Source organism: Ammospiza caudacuta, chromosome 5 (genome assembly GCF_027887145.1).
Source record: "Ammospiza caudacuta isolate bAmmCau1 chromosome 5, bAmmCau1.pri, whole genome shotgun sequence".
Classification (NCBI taxonomy): Eukaryota; Metazoa; Chordata; class Aves; order Passeriformes; family Passerellidae; genus Ammospiza; species Ammospiza caudacuta.
The window spans coordinates 42,723,951-42,751,672 of NC_080597.1; the positions used below are offsets into that span (position 1 = coordinate 42,723,951).

The 27,722-nt window shown below is 39.3% G+C and overlaps 1 protein-coding gene across 1 annotated transcript in view; it reads right to left on the reverse strand.

Annotated features, from left to right (window-relative positions):
• LGR5 (leucine rich repeat containing G protein-coupled receptor 5) overlaps window positions 1-25,684 on the reverse strand; it is an 89,134-nt gene extending 63,450 nt beyond the window's left edge. The window contains exon 1 of the mRNA XM_058805221.1: window positions 25,467-25,684. Within this exon, the coding sequence (XP_058661204.1) occupies window positions 25,467-25,684 (218 nt within the window). The remainder of the gene's footprint in view (window positions 1-25,466) is intronic.
• Window positions 25,685-27,722: the final 2,038 nt, after the last annotated feature.

The window sequence follows — 27,722 nt, forward strand, 5'->3', positions numbered from 1 at the left end:
GACGATCACTTTGATCAGTAGACATCTAAATTGCAACAATCAAGTTTTGTTGCTGGATCCATGCATGGTGATATCCTTACCCTTTCTTTCTCTCTTTTTTCTAACTTCTCAAAATATATTGTACGCTAGACAAAAAAATTCCATTCAATGCCTTGTAATTGCCTCTTATCCATATCTGGATAAGTTCAAGTTGCGTAAGTTTTTTTAAAATTTGCCAAGTACATTATTCTATCTTAATGTTCTAAAGTTTGCAAGTAAAAGTTTGGTACTGAATGTCTGGAGAATTGTTTTCTCCTGTGCATCACGTAAAGTGACACAAACAACATCCCCCTTAACCTGTGGAGAGGAGTGGGATGTAACAGATGGTTCTTTCTGGGTGAAGATGCACCATTCTTTTTTAAGAACTAGAAGCCTTAGACAATCTGGGAGTTCTTCTATAGGTTTCATTTACTTTGCAATGAACAAGTAGCACAGATGAACACCACAACACCCAATTGCTACGTGATATTGGCTTCTTATGACACTGACCACCTCACATGAGATAGTACCTGCCACACGCTGCTACTGCTGCTCTCCTTCCCCAGATGGTGGCAAAATGGATGCCAGCATCAAAATGGTGGAGATAGAAATGAAATATGGGACAGAAATCAAAGCACTAAGCAGAAGCAGGTCTTCTGCTGAGATGTATTGTCCTGTTTTCCACATTCTGCAGAATCTAGTCAGTTTCCTTTCCCTTCATGAGGAGTTTGGAGTTGGTGGGATGCACAATGATGTTCTTCACACTACACACTGGGTATAAAGAGACTACAGCAGGTCACATCCTGGCTTTGCTCTCCTGTCCTGTGTGGGGAGTGATGTCAAGATTAGAGGTGAAGAATGCCCCCTCAGTCATGGCCTTGGCATTTCAATCTCAATTTTCACATACTTGTGACAGACTGGAAGATAGCACCACAGTTTTACACGCATAAATACTGTTGCTATTAAAAGGAACACAGGGGATTTTGTGGGCATTTGTTCTGACTGAAAACCACAAATCTCTCAGGAACCTAATGGATAAAGCCCCAGCATATCCTTGCATAATCCACGAGAGATTCTGAGATCCCTTTTTCCAGAACTGTGCAGCAGGTTCTGCCACTTTTCATTTGTACAATTTCATTAAGATCTTCAGAATTTTCATCTTGAATCCTGCTGATTCTGAACAGCACAGGCAAAAGCAAGGACTTCAAGCCATGCTGATCTTAAATTACAAATCCTTTAACTAAAAGATGATCATCTAAGGTTCATCATCTTTTTTTCCTAACTCAATCCCATAATGGATATTTTTAAAAATAAAAACATATGGTTTGAAAATGAATTTTTAAATAACCAAAGAAAAGAAATAACATAGAAACAGGTTTTAGAATTTCTGTGGATTAAAGGACATTATTTAAAAAAATTAAACTCAGGTGATTTGTCTTGTCACATGTATAATGTATGAAGTTCCTTTTCTTTGAAGGCCACTATTAGAGAAGGATATGGTTGCATGGTTAACAAATGCTACGGGGCAGAGAGACTTTCTTGGGCAATTTTTCAATTCACTAGAATTTTCAAACTCGTATTTCACCATTTCCAGCTCCCATATTAAAAATCTATTAGCAGAAAGCCCATTGAAAAACTGACCATGAGCACAAGAGACTTTTTCTGGAAACACTTCTATTCAGTTCTCATGCCTGAACAAAAGCAGATTGGCACATTCAGTTACATACAAACGCCTTTCAAAGGGGCCACCCCCCCTTTCCCATAGCCACGTGTTTCAGGGCTCTATATGCTGAGGAAGCCAGTGAAAGGTTTGAAGGGGTGGGGAGACCAAGGGCTTCCACCGAGATCCTTCAAAGTCCTCGTTCTCTATAGTGGGAGGATTTCCCTCTAAATCCCTTTCAATAGCATATTGATGGCTTTGAAAGCTTAAATGGCATTTGTAAACCATCAGTAAATCTTGAAAACTGTTTCTGCAAATAGCCCAACTCCAAGTCTCAGATTTTCTCATTAATCTGTACGTAAGGCCACTGAAGACTTTTTCAGAGCCTAGATAATGCCTGGATTAAAAGGTCCATTCAGAAGGGAAAACTTTAGCATTCACCTTGTGTACATAGCCATTTCACCAGTGGTATTCATGGGTTGTTATTTCAACTCCGCATTTGTCCTGCAAACAAGACATTTTGCCACAAAGACTTGGTAGAGACATTCTTCAGTGAATTACTGAAACCTAGCCCCACCATTTGTCATGGTTTGTTATTTTTATCAAGTGTAATCAGTTCAAACAGAAACCGTAGACTGACAACTTTACAATTATGTTACTATTTTAAGACTGGAATGTATGTTTCTTCGAATTCAACAAAGAAATTGATTAAAGCACAACTTGATTGCTTTATCCAAAGAAACAGTCTAAAATTTCCCTTAAGCAGAAGTTTTTTTTTGTTGTATATTTAAAGTACAGACAAGAAATTTATATTAATCCTTATTAAGCATTCATAATTTATGATATTTTCCAAAAACTTTATATAATTAAAAGGTTTAATAATTTCTAACATGTTACATACTGCTTTGTGTTTCTTTAGGACAATGCAGTTTTAATGTAACTTTCTTCAACTAAAGCTAAGGGACAGGCTTTAAACCCTCAAAACCTGTGCTGTTTTCACACACAAACATTTTTTAAGCTGCTCTTACATCCCAGGGAATTTTTTTTCTTTTTTTGCATTTTGTATCCAATAGCTTAAACCAGAGCCAAGGTATGACCTACTTTGACAGGCCCAAGGCTTATTATTATTGTTATTATTATCATCGTCATTATTATTGTTATTGAAATAGTATGGTCAAAATGTTTAGGCACCAAAGAAAAGAGAAAAACAGAACAACATCACACATTGGTGACCCTAGGCATAGTTTGAGATACCAGTAATGTAATGCTAGTCAATTTTTTTTATATTAAAGGAAAAAAATTTCAGACCCCTGTCAAATTTCCCCCAATCCAGACAGATCTCATTGTTTGAACAAATAGACTTGTCTGCTGTATTAGAAAATTTACTGTGAATGTCAAGAACACATAGACTGGGGATCACTGGATTACCCTCACCAGGATACACAAAGATTATCCTTCCCACTAGTGGTTTTGGAAAGGTCTTCCCTTCCCTTCCCTTCCCTTCCCTTCCCTTCCCTTCCCTTCCCTTCCCTTCCCTTCCCTTCCCTTCCCTTCCCTTCCCTTCCCTTCCCTTCCCTTCCCTTCCCTTCCCTTCCCTTCCCTTCCCTTCCCTTCCCTTCCCTTCCCTTCCCTTCCCTTCCCTTCCCTTCCCTTCCCTTCCCTTCCCTTCCCTTCCCTTCCCTTCCCTTCCCTTCCCTTCCCTTCCCTTCCCTTCCCTTCCCTTCCCTTCCCTTCCCTTCCCTTCCCTTCCCTTCCCTTCCCTTCCCTTCCCTTCCCTTCCCTTCCCTTCCCTTCCCTTCCCTTCCCTTCCCTTCCCTTCCCTTCCCTTCCCCTTCCCTTCCCTTCCCTTCCCTTCCCTTCCCTTCCCTTCCCTTCCCTTCCCTGTCACAATGTCCCACACTTTTTTCACTATCAAAGGAAGAAACCTTGTAATTTAAATTTGAAAACTCTCTGCAACATGGATATGGCATCACAGATCATCCACCCTCAGCCCAGCTCACTCTAAACCTCATTTGAAGCCTGTCACACAAATTAAAAAAGGTCTTTTCTACTCCAAATCTCCTCCTTCACACAGGTTGCTGTGTTAATAATACTGCAATTCTCTGTGTGTCTTTAAGATTTCTGGGGGAGCCATGCCATGGCTCTGGGCTAACTAAAAGTAAACTAAACTGCCAGATTGTTTTAGCTGTGGTTCATCACTTGGGATCGCTTGCCTGGCTCCCAACGAACGCTGCTTGCACAGCAGAGGATGCCCTTCCTGTAGAGCCCATATCACGTGTATCCCATGGAGACATCCCAGATAACCTGGAGTGCCTTAAATGGCTTAAGGCAGGTATGGGTGACCAATTAAATTAGAAGAAAAAATGTATGCACAATATTTATACTAGTGGTAGAACAAGGAAAATAAATGAAGAAACATGATTCCTAATTTGCACCAATACAAGTTTTCTGACATCAGAAGTATACTGTAATGCCTGGTTGGTTATTCAAGCTTTTCTTTTAGTGAAAGAAACTAGTTTTCTTCACATGGAAAAGTGAGAAGCTGTCTTTACTTTTGTCAGGACAAAGTAAAGACTTCTAAGACTTGTGACTTGATTGTTGGGCTTTCTTTTATAAAATATAAATAGCTAGATCTTTCTAGAAATACAGAAAACAGTAAGGAGGACTTAATAAAAATTAGTAAAACCCTAATGAAAGTGAATGTGATTTAGGCTGTAAGAACAATTGAAACAGTTTTGAAATCTTTGATCTCTGTAAATCAGAATGTGTTTCCTGAAAGCAGAGCTTAGAGAGTCCAGTTTCATATAGGTTTCAATCCTGTATTCAGACTCCTTTAGGCTCAATGAGGTGGAACAAGTTTTTCTCCCATGCAGTTTCTTAGGTGTTTCCAGATAAAAACCATCCTTTTTGGTAAGGTTAGTGCTCAGGTAGGGTCAGGCTCAGTGCTTTGCTGATGGTTTCCAGATGGCTCAGAACAAGGGCAGAGCTCACACATATCTTCCTAAAAAAGTCTACATAGATCTGACTTCATGTGTGTGTGGAGCTCTTTAGGACTAGGAGTGATATTGCAAAATTGTGAAACTTGTGAAACTGTTTTTCTGCACCATTTTGACAATTGTCTATTTCCATATTAGTACAAGAAAGTGGTAACAGCTCAGCCTCACAATGAACAGAACACTATGGAAAAAAGAAATTCATAATTAGAGTCAGTGTTTTCCTCCTGTAAGAGCTACAAATAATCTGATTTCCTCATGCTTTTCATGTCAAAAAACTCTAAGGATTTAGGAAACTCATTTCTGTGCATCTCAAAAAGAGGCACAAAAGCAGTCTCCAGTCCTTCCTCAGGTTTAAGAATAACAGCTGTAGGAATCTAAACTCTAGCTCACATCCTACAGAAAACGTGATGTAATTCAAAAGCCTGAAACAGAATTGCTATGTCTTCTCTTGAGAGGGCCAGGGGAACAACTTCTGCCCACCCATATGCAAGAAGGACGTTTATTGCCAACAGGTGGGGGGAATTACATGCTTGCTGTCTTTTCCCTGCTGCACTTTTTGTACAACAATATTGAATTATGCAATACTTTGCAAGGAACAGCCCAAAGAGTTAACTGCTAAGTAGGAGTTGAGGAGATTGTAGAGTGGGAGACAATTTTGCTGTGACACTAAGCAATGCAATAAGGAAATGAAAATATAGGTTTGAATATCAAGTCAATGCTTTATCTGTGATGCAGTACTGCCTCCTTAAGCAAAACAAATAAATATTCCGAGGCTAAACACAACTCTCAGTGCTATTTCAATGAATACTTCTACTTTTTAATAATTCTTACATCAGTTTTAATTTTTTGTTACCATGTTTTCACATGGAAACTAACATAGCTTTTGCCATCATATGTTGGAATACGAACACTGCAGATTATTACAATGTCAACCTATTACAGGATGTAGAAAGACAACTGAAAAATTTGTTGTATACTTCAGTTTAAGCCTGCTATCATATGGGAACAGAGCTTTTATTTTTCCTCCAAATACTATTCAATGCATCTTACTGGCAGGGGAAATTAATTTTCCAAACTCCGTCTTTAAAGGATATTATTTTTTTAATAGGAGTGTCTTTGAGATAGAACACATGCCCCTGTTTCTCTATCCACACCATAAAATGTTTTTCCCATTCATCACCAATAGCTGCTTTTCTTTTTTTTTTCCTATGAAAGCTTTTATAGAGCCTGCCCCTATACTTTAGCTGTTCCTCACATAGCGGATCCACAATCCCAATTATGGTTGTGGACTGCAATATAACAGTAACATAAATGATAAGTAGAGTCCTTAAGCTTATCTGACTTTTTAAATAAAACTTTGAAAATACAGAGAGGTAGGTGGACAGAATTACTAAGCAAGCTGGTTGTTGAACTAATCAATTCATATAAAGATGAGGAAATGTAGGGGAAGACAGATATTAAAAATGAGAGATTCTGCAGCCTATGGAATTCAGTAAGATCTGAATGAGCCGTTTGCCATTGTGTCTGCATATTAAGGGGTTTACTGTGAAACTTTTGCAAGACATCTTGATTTATACTGAAGTAGAATGGCCAAAGCCAAGGAGGAGTGACAGCTCCCAGGAAACTCAGCTGAGGCATACTACAGCACAGCACATTTGTCAGGCTGCCAGTCACAGCTCAGGTCCACAGAACCATGCAAATGTTACCTAACAGGAAAAGGAGACTGGGATATTCAGTAATTTGACTTTGGCTATGGTTACAGAGCTTTTGATTTCACTATTATGGCCTCAGAAACCCTCATCTTGAAGTCTTATGGCAGTCAGCAGATCTAGACATTAATAAACCACTGAATTATTCTAATGTAATTGTGGAAAAAGACATTAAAATGCCTTGTGAAATCAAACACCATCCTCTCAGAATGGCAGATGTACTGTTTATATGGAATATGCTTTCTCCATAAAAGAGAACAGAAGCTAAATATACTAAAAGTCATGTGAAATTAGTCTTCAGAAATACGCAGCTGTGTAACATTATAGATCCTGTTGAACAATGATATCCCAGCCCAAAAAGGCACCTTAATCAGGGCCTCTCTCCTATGGCACCATCCTATTTTCAGTTAACAATGTTTTCAGATGAGCCGAAAAGGGGTACTTTGCTCCCACCATTATAATTTCTGCTATTCTTTTCTTTACCCTTTACAAAAGCATGAAAGCATTGGATTGCTAATTACTTCTATCTAGCCTATAGGAAAATTAGTTTATCTTCCTGATCAAAGCAAATTAGGCAGATCATGGCTGATTAGAATGCAACAGTAAAATCTCCATACTTTCTATTCCACCCCCTTTTCTCTCAGAAATGTGGCCTGTGTCAAATATGTAGGTATTTCCCACGACCAGTCTGGACTCGGTTTCCAACGGGCTCTGGGGCTGGGACAATGGTTCTTACACAGACACTGAAGTTCTTTAGTTCAGTCATTGTGCAAGGAAAGAACTGGTAACCCCTTAGCTAGCATTAGATGAAACATCTAGATTTACATATTTCTCTAATTGCTTTTTTTGAATGTGAGTGAGATTTATCTGACGAGAGTTAAACATCTCCTTCATTATACTACTGAAAATACAAGCCTATGCTTTTCAGGCAGAGCTGCACTTGGTTCTAACCCCGGCATTAAAACACTGGTTTCCTCTACACTGGGACAAAGGGATGTCTACCTTTACTTCTCAAAGCACTATCTAAAGAAGGCTTGAATACGTGTTTCCAAAGTGGCTGCTGCATCACATTGCAAAACGGAATACCCTTGCTCCTTTTAAGTAACTGCATTTTTCATTACTCTACTATTTTACTCTTTACTTTTTACCCTTCATAACTGATTCCCCTTCAGCTTGTGTTCTATGGCTTTCTTAGATGAAAGCCAAGCTATATGGCCACTTTATTTATAACCAATTACTATAAATTAACAGTAAATCTCACATTTAGCTCCATTTAAACATCACTATGCAGCTGCCCATTTGAAAATAAAATGGTTGCCTTCTTTCACTTCAGTGGGCACAATACAAAACATCCATTGAGCTTCTCCTTTATTGCAGCTGCCAATGCCCAGCCGACTTTTAACAAACCAACCAAGCGGAATAACAATGCAGCTGCAACATTTTATGGTATTTCTGTTAGTTCTCTTTTGAGACTGAAGGTGTTAATTAGGAATCAAAGAATACAACCCTGCCGGCTTTCTTTCACAAACTATACTCTGGCCATTTCAGTTTTCAGAAGGAAAATAAATCTAATAAAAGGACAAAAATGTTGTTTGTCACACCAGTAACGTGTATTTAAGATCCTTTGATCACAAGCTTTTTATGTAGTCTTGTCAGACAGGCTGAAAATATTTTTTCCTCTCTTTTCTCCTTTCTTCAAGCTTTTCTGAATACTGATTTCGGGATTGTCTGAAAAACGACAGAAACTGGAATGCTTAATGGGTTAAAATGGGTTTGCTGAGAAAGCCAGCTTTAGATCAAATAAAATAATTTCTCACTTTTCTGATTCAGGTGTAAGTTGTTTTGAAATACAAATGAGCTGTTCCTGTTACAGAGTTTAGTAATTCCTTAATTAAAAAGTATCATTTAATATTTCAAGCCATTAGATATTATGCAGATGCTTTAATATTAGTACATCAATTCTTTTGTGGAATCTCACTTTAAACCACAAAATATTAAAAAATATCTGAAACATGCATATAGTCACACGTACCATACAATACATATTTGATGTTTTAGTTACACTGATTAACCATAATCATGTTAGATGCATCTAAAGGTAGAAGTATGTGTCACTATCTTTAATCTTTTGTCAAAATTAAAACCTTAAAATAGGTTTATGAAGTTAGCACAACTGAGAATTATTCAAGCTTGCTAGCTTACCCAGCAAGAGCTTTCACTGTTAAATAGACAAATCATGCCAAAATCCATTAATCCTGCTAGGGAATGGCAGAAAGAAGATCTGGTTGTTGATTTAATGATAATGAATTGAGCAGGCTCTTAAGGTTACCTGTAGAGTTTGCTAAACTGTAAAACAAAGTCAATTTTAATAAACACTTTTTACAGAAGCATATATAAGGTTTTTTTTCCTTAAACACCACATAAGAGAAACATCCAGCTGTACTTACCTGGTTAAACATTTAATATAGTTTCTTATAATGTTAAGTATATATAGAGGGTCGTGATTCTAAAACATATCTGAGGGCTTTGATATTTGATAATCCAGAAATACAGAACTTCCTTAAAAATGTTAAAATACAAATCTTAGCAAGAAAAATAAGTTCTGATGAATGCTGTATGTCTCATGTAAAGTGCAGTTTCTAGCTACTGTGAGAGAGTCATATTGACATGATTCAGTTATAAAGGTACATGTTCTTTAGTGTCCCAAGAGTACCATTTCTTGCATTCTGGAATTTCAGAAAAGCAAAACATAAAATTGGAAGATTTAGGGGATTTTTGTAAAAAAGAAATACGTTTGCCTTTTTTTTTTTAAGGGATAATATAAGATGATAGCCTATTAATTTGGTTGGTTGCTGTAATTTTATCTGTTTTACTTGTTGAGCATTGGTTGTGGATGTAGAATTTGGTTGATTTTCACAGCAAGCAATGGCAGCTGGAAGACAGAAGAGAATATTGTCTTTCTGCATATAGAATTTGGTAAAACAAGCAAATATATTTGAAATTGGCTGCTGCAATCACTTCTTACAATGCTTTTGTTCTGTTGTTGCAGGATAATAGTGCTATGGTAGCCAAAGGAATGGAATTAGTTTTTTAGCGAGATATCAAGTATCTATACATAAGCCATACTTCTTTCTATAGAGTTAATAATTATTATCAATGTTAATAATTTGTTCTGGATGATATATTTAATGTCTTTTTCAGAGTGAGGTGACATTTTCAATGGAAAGGTCATATCTAATGAATCTCTCACTTTCTTAAATGTGGCCTTGTGTGCTCTACAAGCTTTTTACCCAGTCATTATTTTGAAATTATCTGTGTATATATATCTGAAATTTGGTGTATATACTTCACATTTAGTAGACTCACAAATTCAAGAACTGTGAGTATTCAAGACTTTTAGAGACATGTCTGGATGAAAATTTTTCTCTCGGTTGACTACTAAATTGAGGCAAATTGAGGCACTGTAAATGAACTCAGTTTCTCTGAGAATGTTTAGGTGCTCAGTTTTGCTAAATTCTAGATTCATCTGGAATACTCTGAAGAATTTATATTGTGTCTGTTATAAGCATCGCCAATGAAATTTTTACAAAATATTGTTCATCAACTATACCAAATTAATCAAAGGAAAAGACTTTTTGTCAAAGAGCACATGACTACAACTAAAGCAAAGATAAGAAAATCCTGTCCTTATGGTTTTCTGTAGGGTGATTTTTGCATAGGAACCTGGAATGGTGCAAGGGCACTTGAAAAGTTTTCTGATCCCTTACATCAGCTCACTGAGCTCCCAATCTGTTGTCTCTGTCCATTTAGCTCCGCTGGTCTGGCTGTTTCTGTGGCCACATTCTAAAGTGCATCAGTGAAATGAGATATATACTTTTCAACCAGAAATGTGTTTCTTTTTAAACTAGATTTCACAGAACTGGTTAGGAGCACAGTCCAACAAACAGCTGAGTCAGCACAGCTGAAAGAGATGAAGCCTAGAGCAGGAGTGGGGGAACAACTGGCTCCAAGGGGAGGGGAAGCCAATATAAATGTCTAAACAAATCTCTTTTTCAGAGAGACTATTAATATGGAAGCACATTTTTTCCTGAGTTTCCTCTTCCAACTCCAATCTTCCAGAAAACTTTGAGCACTGTCTTCTTCCATTTCTGTGAATGCAGAAACTTAACTAGCAAAGACAAGTAACTCCTACACAGGGAATTCTGCTGCAGAAAGCAAGTTCTTTTCCCAGTGCCCTGCCCTGCTAAGCAAAATCATCAACGGCACTTGAGCCAGGACTCAGGAGTCAGCACACATGCTGGCACCTTGGAAGTTCACTTTTGGTGGTCTACATTTTCAAAGTTTTTTCTCCTCACAGATCTAGCCAGTCCTAAATCTGTTTCCTTTCACAGCTTGGAGAAAGAGCCCATTTTGGTTTCTTCTGTTTTTGAAAGATGAAATTCTGTGCTTGTGGGACCAAAAGTGAAAGCATATAGATTAAACATATCAGAAAATAAAGCATACAAATCACCCTTTTCCTGCCCTCCTTCTCATATCTTTCACTAAAGCACTAATACGGCAAGATTTCATTACATACCCTCAAGTGCAATCTTTGGACTGAACCCTACATGTCCTCAACATCTTCATTGTTCTTTCAGGCAGAGTAGTTAGAGTTGTTGTTCTTTCAGGCAGAGTAGTTAGAGTAAAGAACAAATTGGCTCTCAAAGGTAGCGTCTGCAATGATGGCACTGATTTCAATTACTCTGTATTTTTTTTCCTTTTGGTAAGTAAATAACTTTTTAAAAAATATATTTGCTAGACACTCACTATCTATTTTGAGAACTTTAATTTAAAGGAATTTAAAAAATCCCAAACAATTCACTGTAAGAGCATACAACAAAATAAATATTATAAGGCTCAAACATATGCCAAGAAGCTCTTTCCAAGCCTGTATACAGGCACACACAAGATCTCTATGTATTCCATCAAGTGCAACTTAGAAAAGAAATAGTGTTTATTTTCTCAGGTAATTTCTAAAAAATAAGACATCTAATTCAGATTCAGATACAAAAATCTTTGGAAAAGTCTCTTCACAGATCTGAAGTAGTAATCTGAGAAGCTTGAAAAAGCTTTGTTGTCTGGCATAAGGCATTAAAGATTGTAAGGATAAAGGTCATAAAATCTGTGTAGTCACTTTGAGATGCAAAGGGCAAACAGACATACTAGGAAGGGAGGAGAAGGTATGGGGGTAATTGTCTCACAGCTGACTGCCTGATGTCACCCCAGTCACAGCACAATCCATCTTTCCTTCCAGACACAAACCAGCTAGGTCAACAGCTGTATCCAAAATAATGTCACTGTCAGACTCCCCTGAACTCAGGATATCTTTGTATCCAAGGAAAAATTTAATGTACAGCTAGCTGAGCAGTATTTCCACTTTGACAGAATGAAGGATTCAGATACTGAGGAAAAAATACCTTAATTTTTGTATCTTAACATATTTTACACTTGAAAGATAGGACTTAAAGTGTGTGTGGAGGCACTGCACTATAGAGAAGCACTGCAACTGAAACCATTGTCTAGAAGATGCACACACTGGCATTAGCCTACACTTATGTCTCCAGAAAACATAGTATGTATAAAAAATCAAATAATTTTACTGGTGAGATTTACATAGAGCTAGCAAAGCTTGTAGTTATATTGTCATGTCTTCTGCATGTGATAGTTAAGAACATAGAGTAATTTTTTTTAAGATCCAAGAACAGCCAAGGACTCAAACAGCTGAACTAAACTCATAGTCCTGACAGACTGTCATTTTTAACAGAACTGAGGAGGACTGGATCAGTCTGAACAGCCCTCACCCACCTCCAGTCCCCTTGGGACAATACAGTGGTATATGGCAAACCTCCTAAGAAGCCAGACAAAGACATTTTAAATTCTCTGTTCGACAGTTCTGATTAGTGGAACAATTCCCTATCTATACATGAGCTGACTGCATTTCTAAGAAGCAGTGTAAGGCCTTTCTTTGTGAGATGTGTCGCTGTCTTAAGTAACCTATGGAGAAAGATATTTTAAAATAGTGAAATATACCTCAAGCCACCTCTTCCCTGAATTTTAAAAGCAGCATAAACTCTACTCCAATATCCCTTGCTGAATTCTTCTTTGTAAGTAGCAGAGCCAACAGCATTACATGCCCTGTGAAGTACTGATAGAGTAGCATGAGGGACAGAGCAGGTATTCAAACTGGTAATCAGCCTTTTATTCATTTAATATCACTCAGCCTTATGTATATACTTACCCAGTGACATCCCAGACTGGTTTCGCTACAGCAGGAATCTTGTGTTTTATTAATTTATTCACAGAAAACTGCACATTTATTTAATGTCATATGTTTGAAGATATTATTCCATTGGTATAACATGCACTTTCATTTGTCCAGTGTTGCAGTGTGATATTCCAATAGCCCAGTTTGAATATTTCTCCATCAATATTGTGTCTCATGTTAATTAATATGTTACTACTCAAAATAGTATGTTAATTTATTTTCTTAGTGCTTGAAAATAATTTTAAAGTTAGTTTATGTCATGCTAGCAGTAAATAAAACAATTATCTTCTTATCAAAATATCTAATTGCATATTTTTTACTAAAACTGGCAGTCAGAGACAACTGCATGAACAAGACTATTATGAAAAAAGAAATAAAACCAATATTCACAGGAAATAAAACTTGATTTCACATGTTCTGTATTATCTATTTTGGTGGATGATACAAAAGAAAACATAAATTAATGTTGCTGGGGTTTCTTTCTGTACTTTTAAAACTGTTACTGAAATCAATCCCGAGTTCTTTCTTTATACTTCCCCCGACACAGAACAAAACATTCAATATGTCTTTTTTAACTACAAGTGAAGAGATACATAGAGTATATAATTAAAATACAAGCTCAAGAATCATATGCTCTGAAGCAGCACTGCAGAATCATCTTATGATGCAACTTCAAAGCTTCTATCTCCTACTCAAACTACTGAAAAATTCCACCTCATATTTCATCTTCATCAATAACTGTGCCATAGCGTATAAAGAAAAAATTTGAACTCCCTTTGTCCTCTGTCATTCTTCCACTTGATGCAGCCCTGTTTGTTTTGGGTCAGCTTGCACAGCCTTGGACCGTGCATTCCCAAAGTGCACCCAGGGTCACTGCAGGAGCAACAGGCCTGCTCTAATTGCACCTGAGGGGACTGACTTGGGCATTTGCTTGTCACTCTGCTTGAAGATTTCAGTTTGCCCAATGATCCAGGAGCAGCTCTGAGAGTTAAACAGCGTACAGATACACCAGCTGCTTCGTCCACTCCTTAGACCCATCTTCTGAAGTGTCCCATTGGTTAGTGCTGGCCCAAGGCATTTCACTGTAAACAGACTCAGCAGCATAGAAGAACACTCAGTTAATGTCTGAACCTCCTAATAAATGTAAAATTACTAAGTCCTTTAATTTCTGGAATTCTTTCTGATAAGCTATTTACAGGTAGAGAAAAAACATTTATTTATAACACTAGCAGTGATATTACTAACTGACAAAACATAGACATAATCCTTTGCTGATAAGGTGTATTTTTTTCCTGTATGTCTTTCTGTTAAAATTCTCCTGCAGCTGGGACATCCATTCATTTACCAAAATCATATTGTTAAATGTCAATTCACAGATTTCTTACTTTCATTTGGTCATAATTGAACAACCATCTTAATACTGCTCTATAAAAAATGTGAATACAACTTAATGGAAGCTCTCCATGCCAAGATAATCCAAACCACTAATGAATGTCATTAACAATTAATTACTATCATTGATACTTTGGTAATTACTCATTCACTAAATACTAAAAAAAACTGCTTGTCTACTCAACATATGGAGATATTTGGATAAAGAGTGAGTAATTTCCCTTAGATTAGACTCATCACGTCCCAGCAGAATCCTCTACAATAAACTAACTGTGACATACCAGGGGTTCCATCCAAATCATTGAAAGAAGCTTCAGTTCTAGCTTCATTGGAGACCAAACTGGCTCATAATTAGTTTTCATAAATCCTTATCAGAAGGGATTAAACCAGCAGCACATTGAGAGCAGGGAACATTTCCTTATAGACTTCCCACACAGAGATACAACACTGCAAATAATACCATCCAGTAAATCTGGATATTACAAATTCCTTGTGAAATCTGATGCTCTTCCAGCACTGCATTATGGAAAGACAGGCTGGAACATAGAGCTGCATGACTACAAGACACCATATCCATGATTGATGACAAATGTAGAAAACAGACCACATCTGGATTCAGGTTTATGGGATTCTTCACAAATTGACCAGAGACAGCCATTGAAGGCAGAACAGCTGAGGCACCAATATGTACAGAAATGTGATTCTGATAACTCTATTTGGTATGACAGTTGTTTCTAACTATGAGTGTAATGAATGTACTACAGCACTGTGTAAGCATCCTCCAAAAAACCCTGTTGCTCTGTTCACTTAATGCTACCAACAATGGCCGCAAAATAACTGAAAAACAAAAGAAATTCCTGCCTTCCTGAAACTCCTGCAAAATTTGTACAGTTGACACAACTCCCTGACACAACACAACTCACATGCCAGAGTCTGCACCCTGATGCAAACAAGGCAATAAGGATGATCACTCAATGGTATGCCAAAAATCTTTTTTTCAAAAGAAAAAACTGACTTTTGTTTATTTAAAAAATATGGACAGTGTGCATACTAATGATACAACAGAAGCTTTTCCATCAAGAGTTGGTACTTTAAAACCAAAGCAAGTGCCTAAATTTAATTATATTAATTAATACTTTTCAAAATCTTTAAAATTTTCAAATTCAATTTATTTTAGCAGTACCAATTCCACACAATTAAGTTAGTTCCATTAGTATAAGCATAGCAGAAGCTACATGAAGTCTTCCTTGGCATAAATCTACTAATTTACCTACATGGAATGGCACACAGAAATCTGTGTCATGAATGGGTGTCTTAGGTTGTTCAAAGAATCACTAGCAAAAGCAGGTTTAACATTAAAGTGAAAGCATGACAAAGCTCATTGGCAAGGCTCACTCTACTCCTAACTAGATGGTTAAAGCACGCAGAGAAAAATCAGACTAAAACCTAAAAATCAACAAAAATTATCTCTGTGGAGGCTGAAGATGAAAAAAAGGGTAAGGATTAAAAGGAGTAACAGAGACTCTTCCTCTTAGTCCCAAAGTTTAGAGCAAATCTGCCTGCCAAACTTAGCCCTAGACTTGACCAATGGCTTGCACGTGAAGATTTTAACCACATTTAAATTTAGCAGCACTTAATAGCCTAATTTAAACAATTTGTCAAAAGATTCAATAGAATTTGCTATGACCACAATACCAACTCATTTATAGAGGTACCTTATGAATTTAACCCACTTAAAAATCTAAGGGAGAAACATTCACAACACATTTGCTATAGCATAGGCACACTCACACAAACACCTAAAGGATTATGGACAAGGCATAGATCTGTGAAAAATTCCTGTTTAAGTGCAGTACTCATATCAGATGCCTTTGCATCTTGTCTACAGGTGAAGGTTTGAGCCTCAAGGAGTGGGGATATTGACCCGGGTTCTAAGGGAGGCACTTAGCAGCGATCCTCCAAGTATAGCAAACTTGGGAGTTTGCTGGCTCTGAGAGGTGTCCCACACAGAGGGAATTTCCTGATCAGAGCCTGCTGTGAACATGGAGAGCTCAGAGGGTCTTACTTAGGACTGCTGTTTATGGGTCGTAAGGGAGCTGGCTTTAGTCACTTTAGTAATTGCTTTAGTTGGATTTAGTAATTTTCTGTTGTGGTCAAAATGTGGGTCGGTAACTTTCTTTAAAAGTTTGATAGCAAAAATGTTGTTCCACTTGAATTGTCATTCAAGCAAGAAAAATAAATTTCCATGGCTGTTCATTAAAAAACAGGAGCTCATTAGACAGAACTAGTTCCTGGGAGTAGACAGGGTTTCTGATAAGAAAAAAAAAGGCTAGCCCGGGTGCTGTTCATCAAGGCTGTGAGCTAAGAAGCATCTCTGAGATCATAGTGCATATTCAATAAACATTTTTTTATTCTAAAAACACGTACCTCAAGATTCCAAGAATGTGTTTAACTATGTTCTGTACTGTCTCTGGCCTTCAGGTAGTTAGCATGTTCCAAAGGGGTTGTCCTGGTCTTTCTTTTCACATCTTCTGTCTTGGCCAGAAGGAAGTAAAGTTCTGGCACTTGACAGTTCACACTACTTTATATGTGCAGGTATGAGACACAGTGAAGCCTCCATATGCTGAGGAGCTTACAGTCTTCCCAGATGCTATTCTTTGATCAAGAGCTTTCACATTTTCCCTTTTCAGTGTTAGGCCTTTAAAAGACCACGAGACCCATTTCCTGCTACCAATTACTCTTCCACAGTGCCTCACACTCAAGTTTTAAAAACACCTACCAGCAGCACTGCACACCTTTACTCTTCCCCCCACCACAACTATATCCTCAGGTCTTATCTCTACTAAGGAAACAAACATTTCTGATAATAACTCTGTCACAGTAACTGTACACTACAAAGTCTTACTGCATACACATGGCACAAATGTGAATTGTGAATTTAGAATTTAGTGCTAGACTAGAGTGCCACTTCTCCTGAGGGTTCAAAATGTTTAGAATTGGTTGAGCTGCCTGATGAGAGGTTCAAGTCACTACTCTATGGCACCGATACAGGCAGATTCCCAAGCAACCTGCTGTTTTTCTTCTCCATCTACTTTCTGTTGCTCTATTAATCTTCCTGTAATTGTGTGTGCCTGTTGCAGGTTACAGCCAATACAGTGAGGCTTTATGCAGGGACACTCTAGGACAGGAATGTACTCCCTGAGACCCTTGTCAGGTCACAAAGTTGAACCTGCACCTCTTTTGGATTGCTTCCAGTTCCTTGTCTTTGCACAACTTCAGCACAACTGCAGGCAATACTTTCATATTGCACCACATTTATGGATCCTGTATTTCCTTGTCAGCAGGTCAAATATTACTCTCAGATGCCTGCACAGACTTTACTTATTCCAATAAGAAACTTATATATCACAGAATTCAGGTCACATAGATAGCCAGGAGCAAAACTGAAAGGCAAGCATATACCCTTTTGAAGAGAAGAAATTTTCTTGGGATCTCCCTTATTTTGCCATGTCATACTCACAATTAGCTTATAATTAAGTGTTCTTAATCTACAGCTTTTTTCAGCGACCACCAAATTAGTCAAATTCAGATGTAGGTAATTGTCCCAGCCATCGCATATAAGGAGTAAGACTAGAGAAAAGCTGTGTGATTTACTTGAATCCATAAATTACTATATCCACGAGGAGAAGGACTTAAAGGTCTCTTTACCTGAATCCCAGTTATAGCTAACTGATTATAGTCCTTGTTCCCAGAAGCAGTTTCTGTCTTTTTCTCATGCTCCCAAAATGACAATCTCTTGAAGTAGGGTGCTTAAGAAACTTTGGTTGCCGGGTTTTCATAAGGATAAATCTTATTTCTGGACACTGGACAACTTGGAGGGTCTCACCCTCTACTACAAACATAAATGCAGCCTCATCATATGTGAGACCAACAGGAGAAATATTTAATTTCTGAGGCAGCCTCCACACCAAGCTGATTAAGGATCAAGCTCAAAGGCAAGTTACTCATCAAGGTGGTTCAGAACATATAACTTTCAATCATGGATGAGAGAGAACCTTGTCTTATCTTACTTGCTTCCTTTGCCAGCTGTGACCTTCTCCCCTCAGGGTACACAGAGACTCATTTACAAACTCAGTGAATGCCAAATCAGTGCAGCTACACTTCCCTTGATGCTGACATCATCTCACATCTGTTCTTTCATTCACTTACACTAGCATTTTTATTATCACAGGATCCAGAAGGCATGGTACAACTGGCATTGTAAGATGCCTACTGCTGCAGAAATGAGGGCTAGGAAAGTCTTATTTCTGTGTAATATCAGTGCTCTTACTGTTCTATCCTCAAACAAAACTGGCTGAAGTGTTAGGTGAAGAAACTAACAGAATAAAAAAAGAAAGACAAGTAGTAGTACTGAACACCAGCTTTACTTTTCTACCTCCTACCTCCCTGTCATAAATAACAGCATCAAATTATTGTACACTTTTCATGGGAAAATCTGTATGACACAAGCACAAGAAAAGGGTTAAGTTTATTCACAATCATTATGCACATGAAGTCTCAATCCAAAAAATACTTCTGCATTACTTAAGTCATTAGTACGCAAGTTTAGTAATTTCACTAAGCATGGTTACTGTCAACAAAATAGAAAACATTTAATCAAGTGTTTTTAATCGAAAGCAGGGAGAGATTTTGTACAGCGGGAATTATAGTTGTTTGTGCTGCTTTAGACTGATAGATATTTTTAAAAATTTGTCTGACATCTGTCTATGCACAGACATCACCATGCACACAATACTATATCACATGTACAAAGCCAACTATACTTCTGAAGTATAATGCAAAAGGTTTCAGCAGTTTTTAATCAAAATATATCCTTAAAATTATTTCACTGCAACTAGATAATTTAATGCTGTTGGAGAATGGTGCATTCCAGATAAAAATAAATATTCAAATCAGTCAATTTTTGAAAACAATGGTATTAAATTATTTATGATATGCATAATGCTTTAGGCTGTGCAATGAGACAGTGGTAAAGAACAGCTTAATGAAACTATTCCCCACAAACGAGCTGACATGTGGGAAAGGGATGATTGTTTTAGAATTATTAAAGGCCTTGATCAACAAACATTTACACATGTGATTTCAGTGGAACCATTCCTGACACTGAAGTTAAGTATCTGGATAAGTATTTGCAGGACTGAAGCCAAATCATACAATTGGACCCAAACTAAGAGCCCATTTGTTACCAATAAAATCCCAGTTTGGGAGTGGCTGATTATTATAATTATCATTGTTGGATAACACTACACTTCAGATTAATTCTTTTTTTCAGCAGTGACTAGACATGAAAATATAGCTTGTCCTTTCAGGGCATGACCTCAGTGCTGTGGCCACAGCCCCTAAAACCCAAAGCTCATAGCGAAAAATCAGTAAAACACAGCAAAATAATAAATCTAGAAGATTATACAGAACGTACTGTCTGAGCAAAGCTGGATAAAAGGCACCAGTTCCTGGGAACTTGCTTTGCAATCCCATTTCATTACTGCTTAGAGATCCGGGGATTGCTGGTGCTTAGTATAATAAGAGCTGGCTGGGGGTCTTTTCCACCTAAATGGCAAAGACATTCCAGGACAGTATTTCTACTTGGGTGCTGCTGCTTCTTTAATACTCATTCTAAGGTCTCTAATTCAAAAATTACCAGATATTGCCTGTAGACTTCCAGGAAATAAAAAAGCACTAGGACTAAGTCAGGGGTACCATGAGCTGCCGCCCTATACAGCTGAAACAGTTCACTATCTTTGCACGTTTTTTTTGTTTAAATCTCAATTCTGAGAGACAGAAAAAGGTAGCAGTCCTTCAGCAAGTGTCAGCAACATCATTTCAGGACCTATGTCTCCCCAACCATATTAATGTCTCTTATGGTTCTCCAGGTGATAAATTTCTCACATCTGATCAGTAAAATTGTACAGAAGATTCTCAGGTTTTCTCAGCAAACATTACAGAGAATAAAGCATATGGATTTGCCACATGAATTGCTAAATCTCTGAGGAGTAAGCATGCTTTGATCATATTTTTTTTTTTTTTTAAGATGTTAGGGTATTTTCTTCTAACCAAAGTCTAAAGCTGTTCTGGTATATCAAAAACACCACATCATGTTCTGCCTTCAATCAGCTTACTTGGAGCCAAAGGAACCACACCTTATTTACCATGATTCTTCCTGGGAAAAGAAGCAGATCTGCTGGACAGTTCAAGTACAGAAATCAGGGACAACACCATAAATTGTATTAATCAATGATTATTTAAATAGCCAACAGAGAATTAAGAAAGCAGTGCATGCAGATGAAATATTATCTTGGCCAACACAGAGAATAAAAGAAAGTGATCTGCGCTACTGCAAGATTGGTAGCAATTTGAAGCATTTGAAAGACAAATGACATTGCAGAAAAAGCTGGGTTAACAAGGGAGCACTTGAGGGAAGCCTAATCTCTGCTGGCATGCTGGCTGGGAAGGTCAGCCCAGTGCACGCGTTCTCAGCTGGAGTCAGGCTCCCTCTGCCCGGCCAATTGTCCGCTGCGCTTCAGACACTAACCCAAGCAAAGGTGCCTTCACTCTGTTAGCGCCTTGTGCTCTCCCAGCTTCAAAACAGCTTCCTTTCCCCTTCAATTTATGCAGTGTTTCCACAGAGCAAATGCTAAAGGAGAGAGGTAATGTGTGAGAGCCTTTTTATCTTTCAGAGCAGCAAAAGGCTCTTTAGGAAGCAGTGTAAAGAGTTATTTTTAACACAGTATTCTCAAGTGAGAAGAATGATAGTTCAAAAAACATTTTTGATTGAAATGTTTCTCAAAGAAACGGACTTTGACTTGACACACCATGTTTTGAAATTTAAAGCAAATCTCTTGAAAACTGGCAAACATGATACTTTGCATAGTTTGTTACTTCAGTTTTTGTTTACCTCTAATTTATTGTCAGGTATATTTCACCTTTGCATATGTGCTATTGCCATGAGTAGAGAGGAAATGTTATGTTTCCTTTTCAAAAGGGAGATTTAGCACCAAATTCTAAATCCAGAACTGGATTCACCTTCATCTTCAATCAGGACAAGATTCAGATTACTAACTGAAACCACATGACAATTAATTAATTTAAGGTCTATAAAGTTTGTAGCTGTGTAAAGAAGTACTTCCTAAGAAAAGACAGACATTTTATGAAATATCTAACTCCTAACTCTTGTCAAGGGATCTGGAAGGTGTAAGAGACTTTATAACTCATGCTGCTGTTTGATCTCTTTGAAAAACCATGGTCATTCCCAAAATACCTCTGATGAAGACACAGACAAGACCTGAATTTGCACTGAGAGATCAGAATGACTAAAAGGATGCAAATTTACCCCAAAGGATTGTTCTTAATCATTTGGGGTATTCCTGACACAAATTTTGCTATATTTCTTATTTTAGAAGCATTGTCAATTTCTGGGAATATACTTCATTACCTTCAAAACAGTAAGCAACCTTTTCATTCAGGTTCATTAAAATTTTTTTTTCCTTTTCATTTTTTTATGTTTAGTCATCTTAAACACTTTCAGAGTCTTTTTTGACTGTGCTCTACAGGAACAGTTATCATCAAATACAATAGCATAGAAATGAATGAAGTAGAAGGACAAAATTTATTTGAAGATGGAGAGATTTGAAACCTTATAACAGGCATTGATATCTTCTTCATAGGTTCTACTGTAATAATATCAATGTTATCAATGTTTTGAGAAATTTTTTCTTAATAAATTATTTCTATGAAAATTTAAAAATTATATTAATCATATTTCACCAAGTGTTAGCACACATATTTACAATACACCTAAATTAAGGCTTTTAAAGTAAACTATAATGTAAAAGGCAACATGCTGCAATATTTATATTCATGCCTATCTCTGTCAATCCATGATGCTAATATTTTGCAAACATTCTGCTTATCATTGACAGGTTTTGATCACAAGCACAGTATACAAATTGTTAGACAGCCCTGGCAATTAAAATAAATTTACTTTTTTGTATTATCCAGGCCCAAAACAACCTAAAACTCTGTAAGTGTTGTCTTCTATATTGTCATCAGAAGAGATTGGAAAGAAAATCTGTTTTCATTACTTGTCATACTAAATATTCTTGAATAGAAATTTCAAAATTTCACACAATTTTAAAGGAGTAATAAATAATTAGGGTTATTCTAGGGTTATATAAGTAAAGTAGGACAAGCCTGTGGTTAAACAGGTTAGAATTTCTTTAACGGCTGGCTTGTTATAAACTTTACCTCTAACTTTGAGCAAGCCCTTCTCCACTTCAATTTTCCACATCACAGCAAATGGTAACAATATTTCACTAACTCATGGGTTTGGTTTGAGAATTAATGAGGGTCCCATGTGCAAAAGACCCGTAGATTCTGTCTTCTTCTTTCCACTGTGAGCTGATAGGAAAGTGACCTGTTCTTAATTTGAAACAGAGACTCAGTCCTGCCCTTCATCAGCACATGGAATTCTCATTTATGTCAACAGGAGTTGCATTGAATACACCAAATACATTACTTAGCCTAAAAGTAAATGAAGAAAAAGGAATGGAAAGAAACTCATGGATTCTCCTTGCCTGCTCTTAAAAAGTCTAACAGTTCATGGCAGCAGACACATAATCATAAATAAAAATATTTTTGATGGGAGGAAAGAATTGCTGCCTGGGATTATAAATGAGAATGGAGAAAATTGTAGCAGGTCCATCTGTAGAGTACATTTAGCTCTGCTGTAAGAGCACCATCATAAAAAAAATGATGGTACATGTAAAATTCAGTCACCATAATACATCATGCTCTATAGACATTTGTCTCAAAATAAAACAAATCTTTAATGGCCTCAGCATTTCAGCTTAGCTTTTTCCACTATCTCCGGTGCACACCAAGAAAACCTTTTTCTCATATGTGAGTGTTAAACTCAGATAAAAAGTTCAGAAATAAAAAAAAAAACAAACCACCAAAACCCAAAACTTTTAAACCCAAAGCTTTAAAAACTCAAACTTAATCCAAGGTAGTACTAAACACTGGTTTTGATCAGATGTATCTCTGGTGCAAGAACATAATTGACTGAAGAAGATTATTTTTTTCTTGAAAGAGATTAACTGTGAGTACACAATTTTAATCTCTTGGTTTTATCTGAGGTAAACATTGTCACAGCATAAAAAGATATTTTTGAGTTTTTTGGGAGGAAAACAAAAAAAACAAACCAGAAAGGAGAATAATCAAGAAACAGCTGATTGGCCATTACCAAGCTCAGGGAGGCAAACATGCCTATAACAAGCAGCCTTGTTTTAAAATTTGCCATTGCTTAGCCATCTACAGACAATGAGACCTGACAGTTCTTTACGGAAGGCAGGCAGGAGCCATAGTTCTGCATAATTAGGCAATAATTAATCAATCCAAGGATAGCAGCCTTGTAAATTTGGAAAATGGAAAGTGTAGCTGCCTATGTGTATAAATTGGTCATTTATCCTTTATACTGCCTGCATGCAGTCCTGGTCATTTAAAAGTCTGCCTATCCAAATAACTTTTTTTTCACTTCAGGGTGTATGTTACTGAACAACAGAGGATTTTTGACTGGAGAGAGACATTCCTTCTGAAGGACAGAAGGATTTAGAAACAAAAGGGCAGACTAGATCATAATCCTCCCATGAAGCAGGTTACCAGAGGCAGAAGAACCCCAGCAATGGTATTTTGACATTGCCACACATATGCTCTCTTTTTTTTTGCATAAAACAGTCAAACAGTCTCATGTTTTTCTGGTTTTAGCATTCCTCCAAGCAGTGAGGAATTTAGGGTCTCTACTTCTCAACACAGGATGCGTACAGCTTAAGTATGCCTTTATACCATCCCTGTCTACCCTTCTGCTTATGGCTTTCCAAAGCACCAGGAAACATTGTATCTTATCTACACCCAAAATCAGGACCTGCTGCTTCTGGAACTAGTGACAGACCTTGTACGTGTCTTAGGACTGCATCTTTATCACACATAGCCAAAGTTTTGCTCTACTGTGAGTGGTCGTTCAGTAATGCTGACTGCTGACTCCTGTCTCCTAACATTATCAATAGCTTTGTTTTGAAATGTTTCTGATAACATAAGCTAAAAATAGTCTTAAGAAAAATTTCAGAACAGTATTTACATGCATAGTATATATAAAAAAGGTCTTTCAGCTGCTCACCTTCGTTGTAAATGTATGTTATTTTCTTTAAATTAGGTTTTCCCCTAATATATACTTAGATTTGGTTGATTGCACTTAATTTCCACCTTGTCCACGTTGCCATGTTTATACTTTGCATAGAAATCAATTTCTAGCTTACTTTTTTCTGTCTTTCAGATGTAAGATATGTTTTATGTCCTTTGAAGCATGGTACTAACAGAGAAGTGTGCTCAGAATGATTACCTTAGTATGCCATACACACAATGCTGTGAAAGCATCTTCACAGTAACTATAGTAGCAAGCATGTTTACAGCATGTCAAAATATGGAGACTGGAAAAACACGTTCAAAACCAGACACACTTTATGCTGGGCACGAACAATAAGCTGTAAATGAACAACCACAAAAACTATGCAATCGGTAAGGAGAACAGCAAAGGAACACTTAGAGCACCAGCACTTTCAAGACACGACACCCCGAGAAGCTAAATGACGAACACTGAGCCCCAAAAAAGCGCAAGCAAACAAAGTTTCACCACGGTTCTGGATTTTTTTGGTAATGCAGAGTTTCTCGGTTCTCGCCGGCTGCGTCCCTACACGCTGCAGCTCAGCGCGCCCGGGATGCAGCGCAGCCCGTGCCGGCGGGGATGCCCTGTCGGGCGGGCGTTGCGAGGCCCGGGGAGCCTCCCGAGGGGCGGGGTGCGCCGGCCGGAGCCCGGATCTGGACACCGGCACCTGTGTCCGGACACCGGCACTGCGGTCCCCGAGCGCTGTCCGCCCCCCGGGAGCGCGCTTTATTCCCTCACTGCCTTCGCTCCACCCGAGGGGAGATCTGTTAACGATTAAATCGGCAGCGGCCGCAGTTCAAAGCCCTGTCCCGGGAAGCAAAGGTGAAGATAACGTCCCGGAGGATCGCATCGAGTTTCTGCTGTTGCAATCGCTTTTAATTACCCTCCAAACGGCACATCACACAGCGATCCTCCGGGCGCCGGAGCGGGCACAGCGATAGCCAGACAACTATAAACGCTTTACAGCGCGCCCGCTGATTAAAAAGCGATTAGAAACTTATTTGAAGTCGGGTGTTCTCTCCGGGCACGGAGCGCCTCCTGTCAGCGCCGGAGGCCGGCCCGAGCCCTCCCGCCGCCGCCGCCGGTGCGCCCTGGCCGGCCGGCCCGCACTTACAGGTAGGAGGTGAAGACGCTGAGGTTGGCGGGCACGGCGGTGAGCCCGCGGTCGGAGCAGTCGGCGCGGAGCAGCACTCCGTCCAGCTCGCAGCGGCACGGCGCCGGACAGCCCCGCGGGCGCTGCCCGCCGCCCCGCGCCCCCCGCCGCAGCCCCGGCGGGCACAGCAGCAGCAGCAGCAGCAGTAGCAGGGCGCGGGGAGCGCGGGTCGTCGCCATGGGGCCCGGGGGGTACCTAGAGCCGCGGGGCGGCCGCTCTCATGCCCCGGGGCGCGGCGGGGGCGAAAGGAGGGCGCCCGTCTGGGCTGGAGGAGCTCCTGCGGCCGCCGCCGCCGCGCCGCTGTCTGTGGTAGCATCTCAGCTTACACGCTGCTTTAAAGCCCTGGAGCCGGCACCGCGCGCCCGCTGACGCCGCCCCAGCCTTGCCCGCCGTAGCGCAGCGGGCCCTGCCCGCGCCGCCGTGCGAGAGAGCGGGCGGGCGGGGGCGGCCGCGGGCCCGGCGGGCGGGCGGGAGGAGGGAGCGGGGGAACGCCGCCCTCAGCCTGCCCTCCGTGCGGGCCGCGCCTCGGCGCTCGCCCCGGGCCCTCATCTCACATTCGCGGAGCGGGTCAGGCTGCGGGGCACCGCCGTGGGTCACCCTGCCCAGGCAGGCATCCCAGAGCGCATGGCACAGGATTGCACCCCGGCAGTTCCTGAGTACCTCCAGTGAGGGACACTCCACAACCTGTTCCAATGAGTGATCCCCTGCTCGGTAAAGTTCTTCCTCATAATCATGTGGAACTTCCTGTGCATCATACAGTCATATAACCGTACAATAACTGAGTTGGAAGGGACCCCTTGGGATCATCGAGGCCTATTTCTGGGCTTGCACAAGGCACCACAAGAATCACATATTGTCCAACTTCTGCCCATTGCCTTGTATCCTAGTGGTTGGCCCCAGTGAGAAAAGCCTGCCTTCACTTTCTTGGCACTCCCTCCTGCCCACTGGGTATTTATACACATTTATGCAGTGCCCTCTCAGTCCTTTCTTCTTGAGGGGGAATCCTCCCTCAGAGCAGGGATGCACGTGGTGGACATTTCTAGAAGGTGGGAGGCCAGGCGGTTGTGGAAGTGGGGGTATGGTCCTGAGGCCATGGGGTGAGGGGTGGGTCTCTGGGGCAATGGGACTAAGGATTGGATGCTCTAGTGGGCTAGATCTAGTAGGGAGATCTCATCTTTCAAGACCTTATTTAGTTGGTGGTCCCATGCAGACTATGGTCATGGTCAATGATGGGGATCCACTCTCTTCCCTCACCACATGGTTCAGTCACAGGCTTGCCAAGAGGCAACAATTTTCTAAAGGACACTGGCTGCTGAGGAAAACTGAGTTCACAGTGAGGCTGCCATTGAAAGCTCTTGAGATGTCCCTCACCCGGCTTCTTGCCAGAGGTTCTCCTCAGGTAGTGCACAAACTTGCCTTTGTGCTATGTGTCTGTGAATGAGTGAGGAAAAGATGAGGATAGCAAGGTTTTTAAAACCTTTTTCCTCCAAATCACTTTTCAGTATGAACAAAGTTGGCCACAAACTCCAAATTTGAGACTAGCTGTGAGTGCTAGAACCCAGTCCCAGCACAATTCCTGTTTAGACTGGTAACTAAATTGTTGGGCAGGCTACTCAATATGCTTTGGTTAGCATTTGTTAAAGGTTTTCTGCTACACTCTCTTTGAATCTGCAATTAAGTCTGAAATGAGAGCCTAATGAAAAGGCCAGCAAAATACATGCTTTTATATTTTACCCAATTTATAACACCTGTTTTCACCTCTGGACTATAATTTGGTATAATCTGAGCTGAAGAATGACCTGGTACTGGAACTCAAGTGTTTTATTTGAAATAGTAAAAAAGGAATCTGCTGTCTGGCTAGTTAGACAGACCACAAGGTTTTGGTCTATGGGGCTACTGTGAAACTTTTCCCCAAGCATCACCTTGTCCTAAAGATAATCAAAACAGTGGTTGAAAGCCTAAAGTTCCTGTGAGAAGTGCCCAAAGAGAAAAATTCTCCAGGAAGAGGATTTTTCATTCTGTGTCATGATATGTGTCCAGGAGACTTCTTTCCCCAAAAACATTTGCCCATGTCTATAAGTTTATATTTTTCATAAGTGTAGTGAAACAGTATTTATGTAACTTGAGGCTTTTATAACTTTTTGCTGTTGTTGTTGTTGTTGTTGTTCTAGAAAGCCAAGAGTATATTCTTTCTTCATTTTCTGTTGTGGATTTATC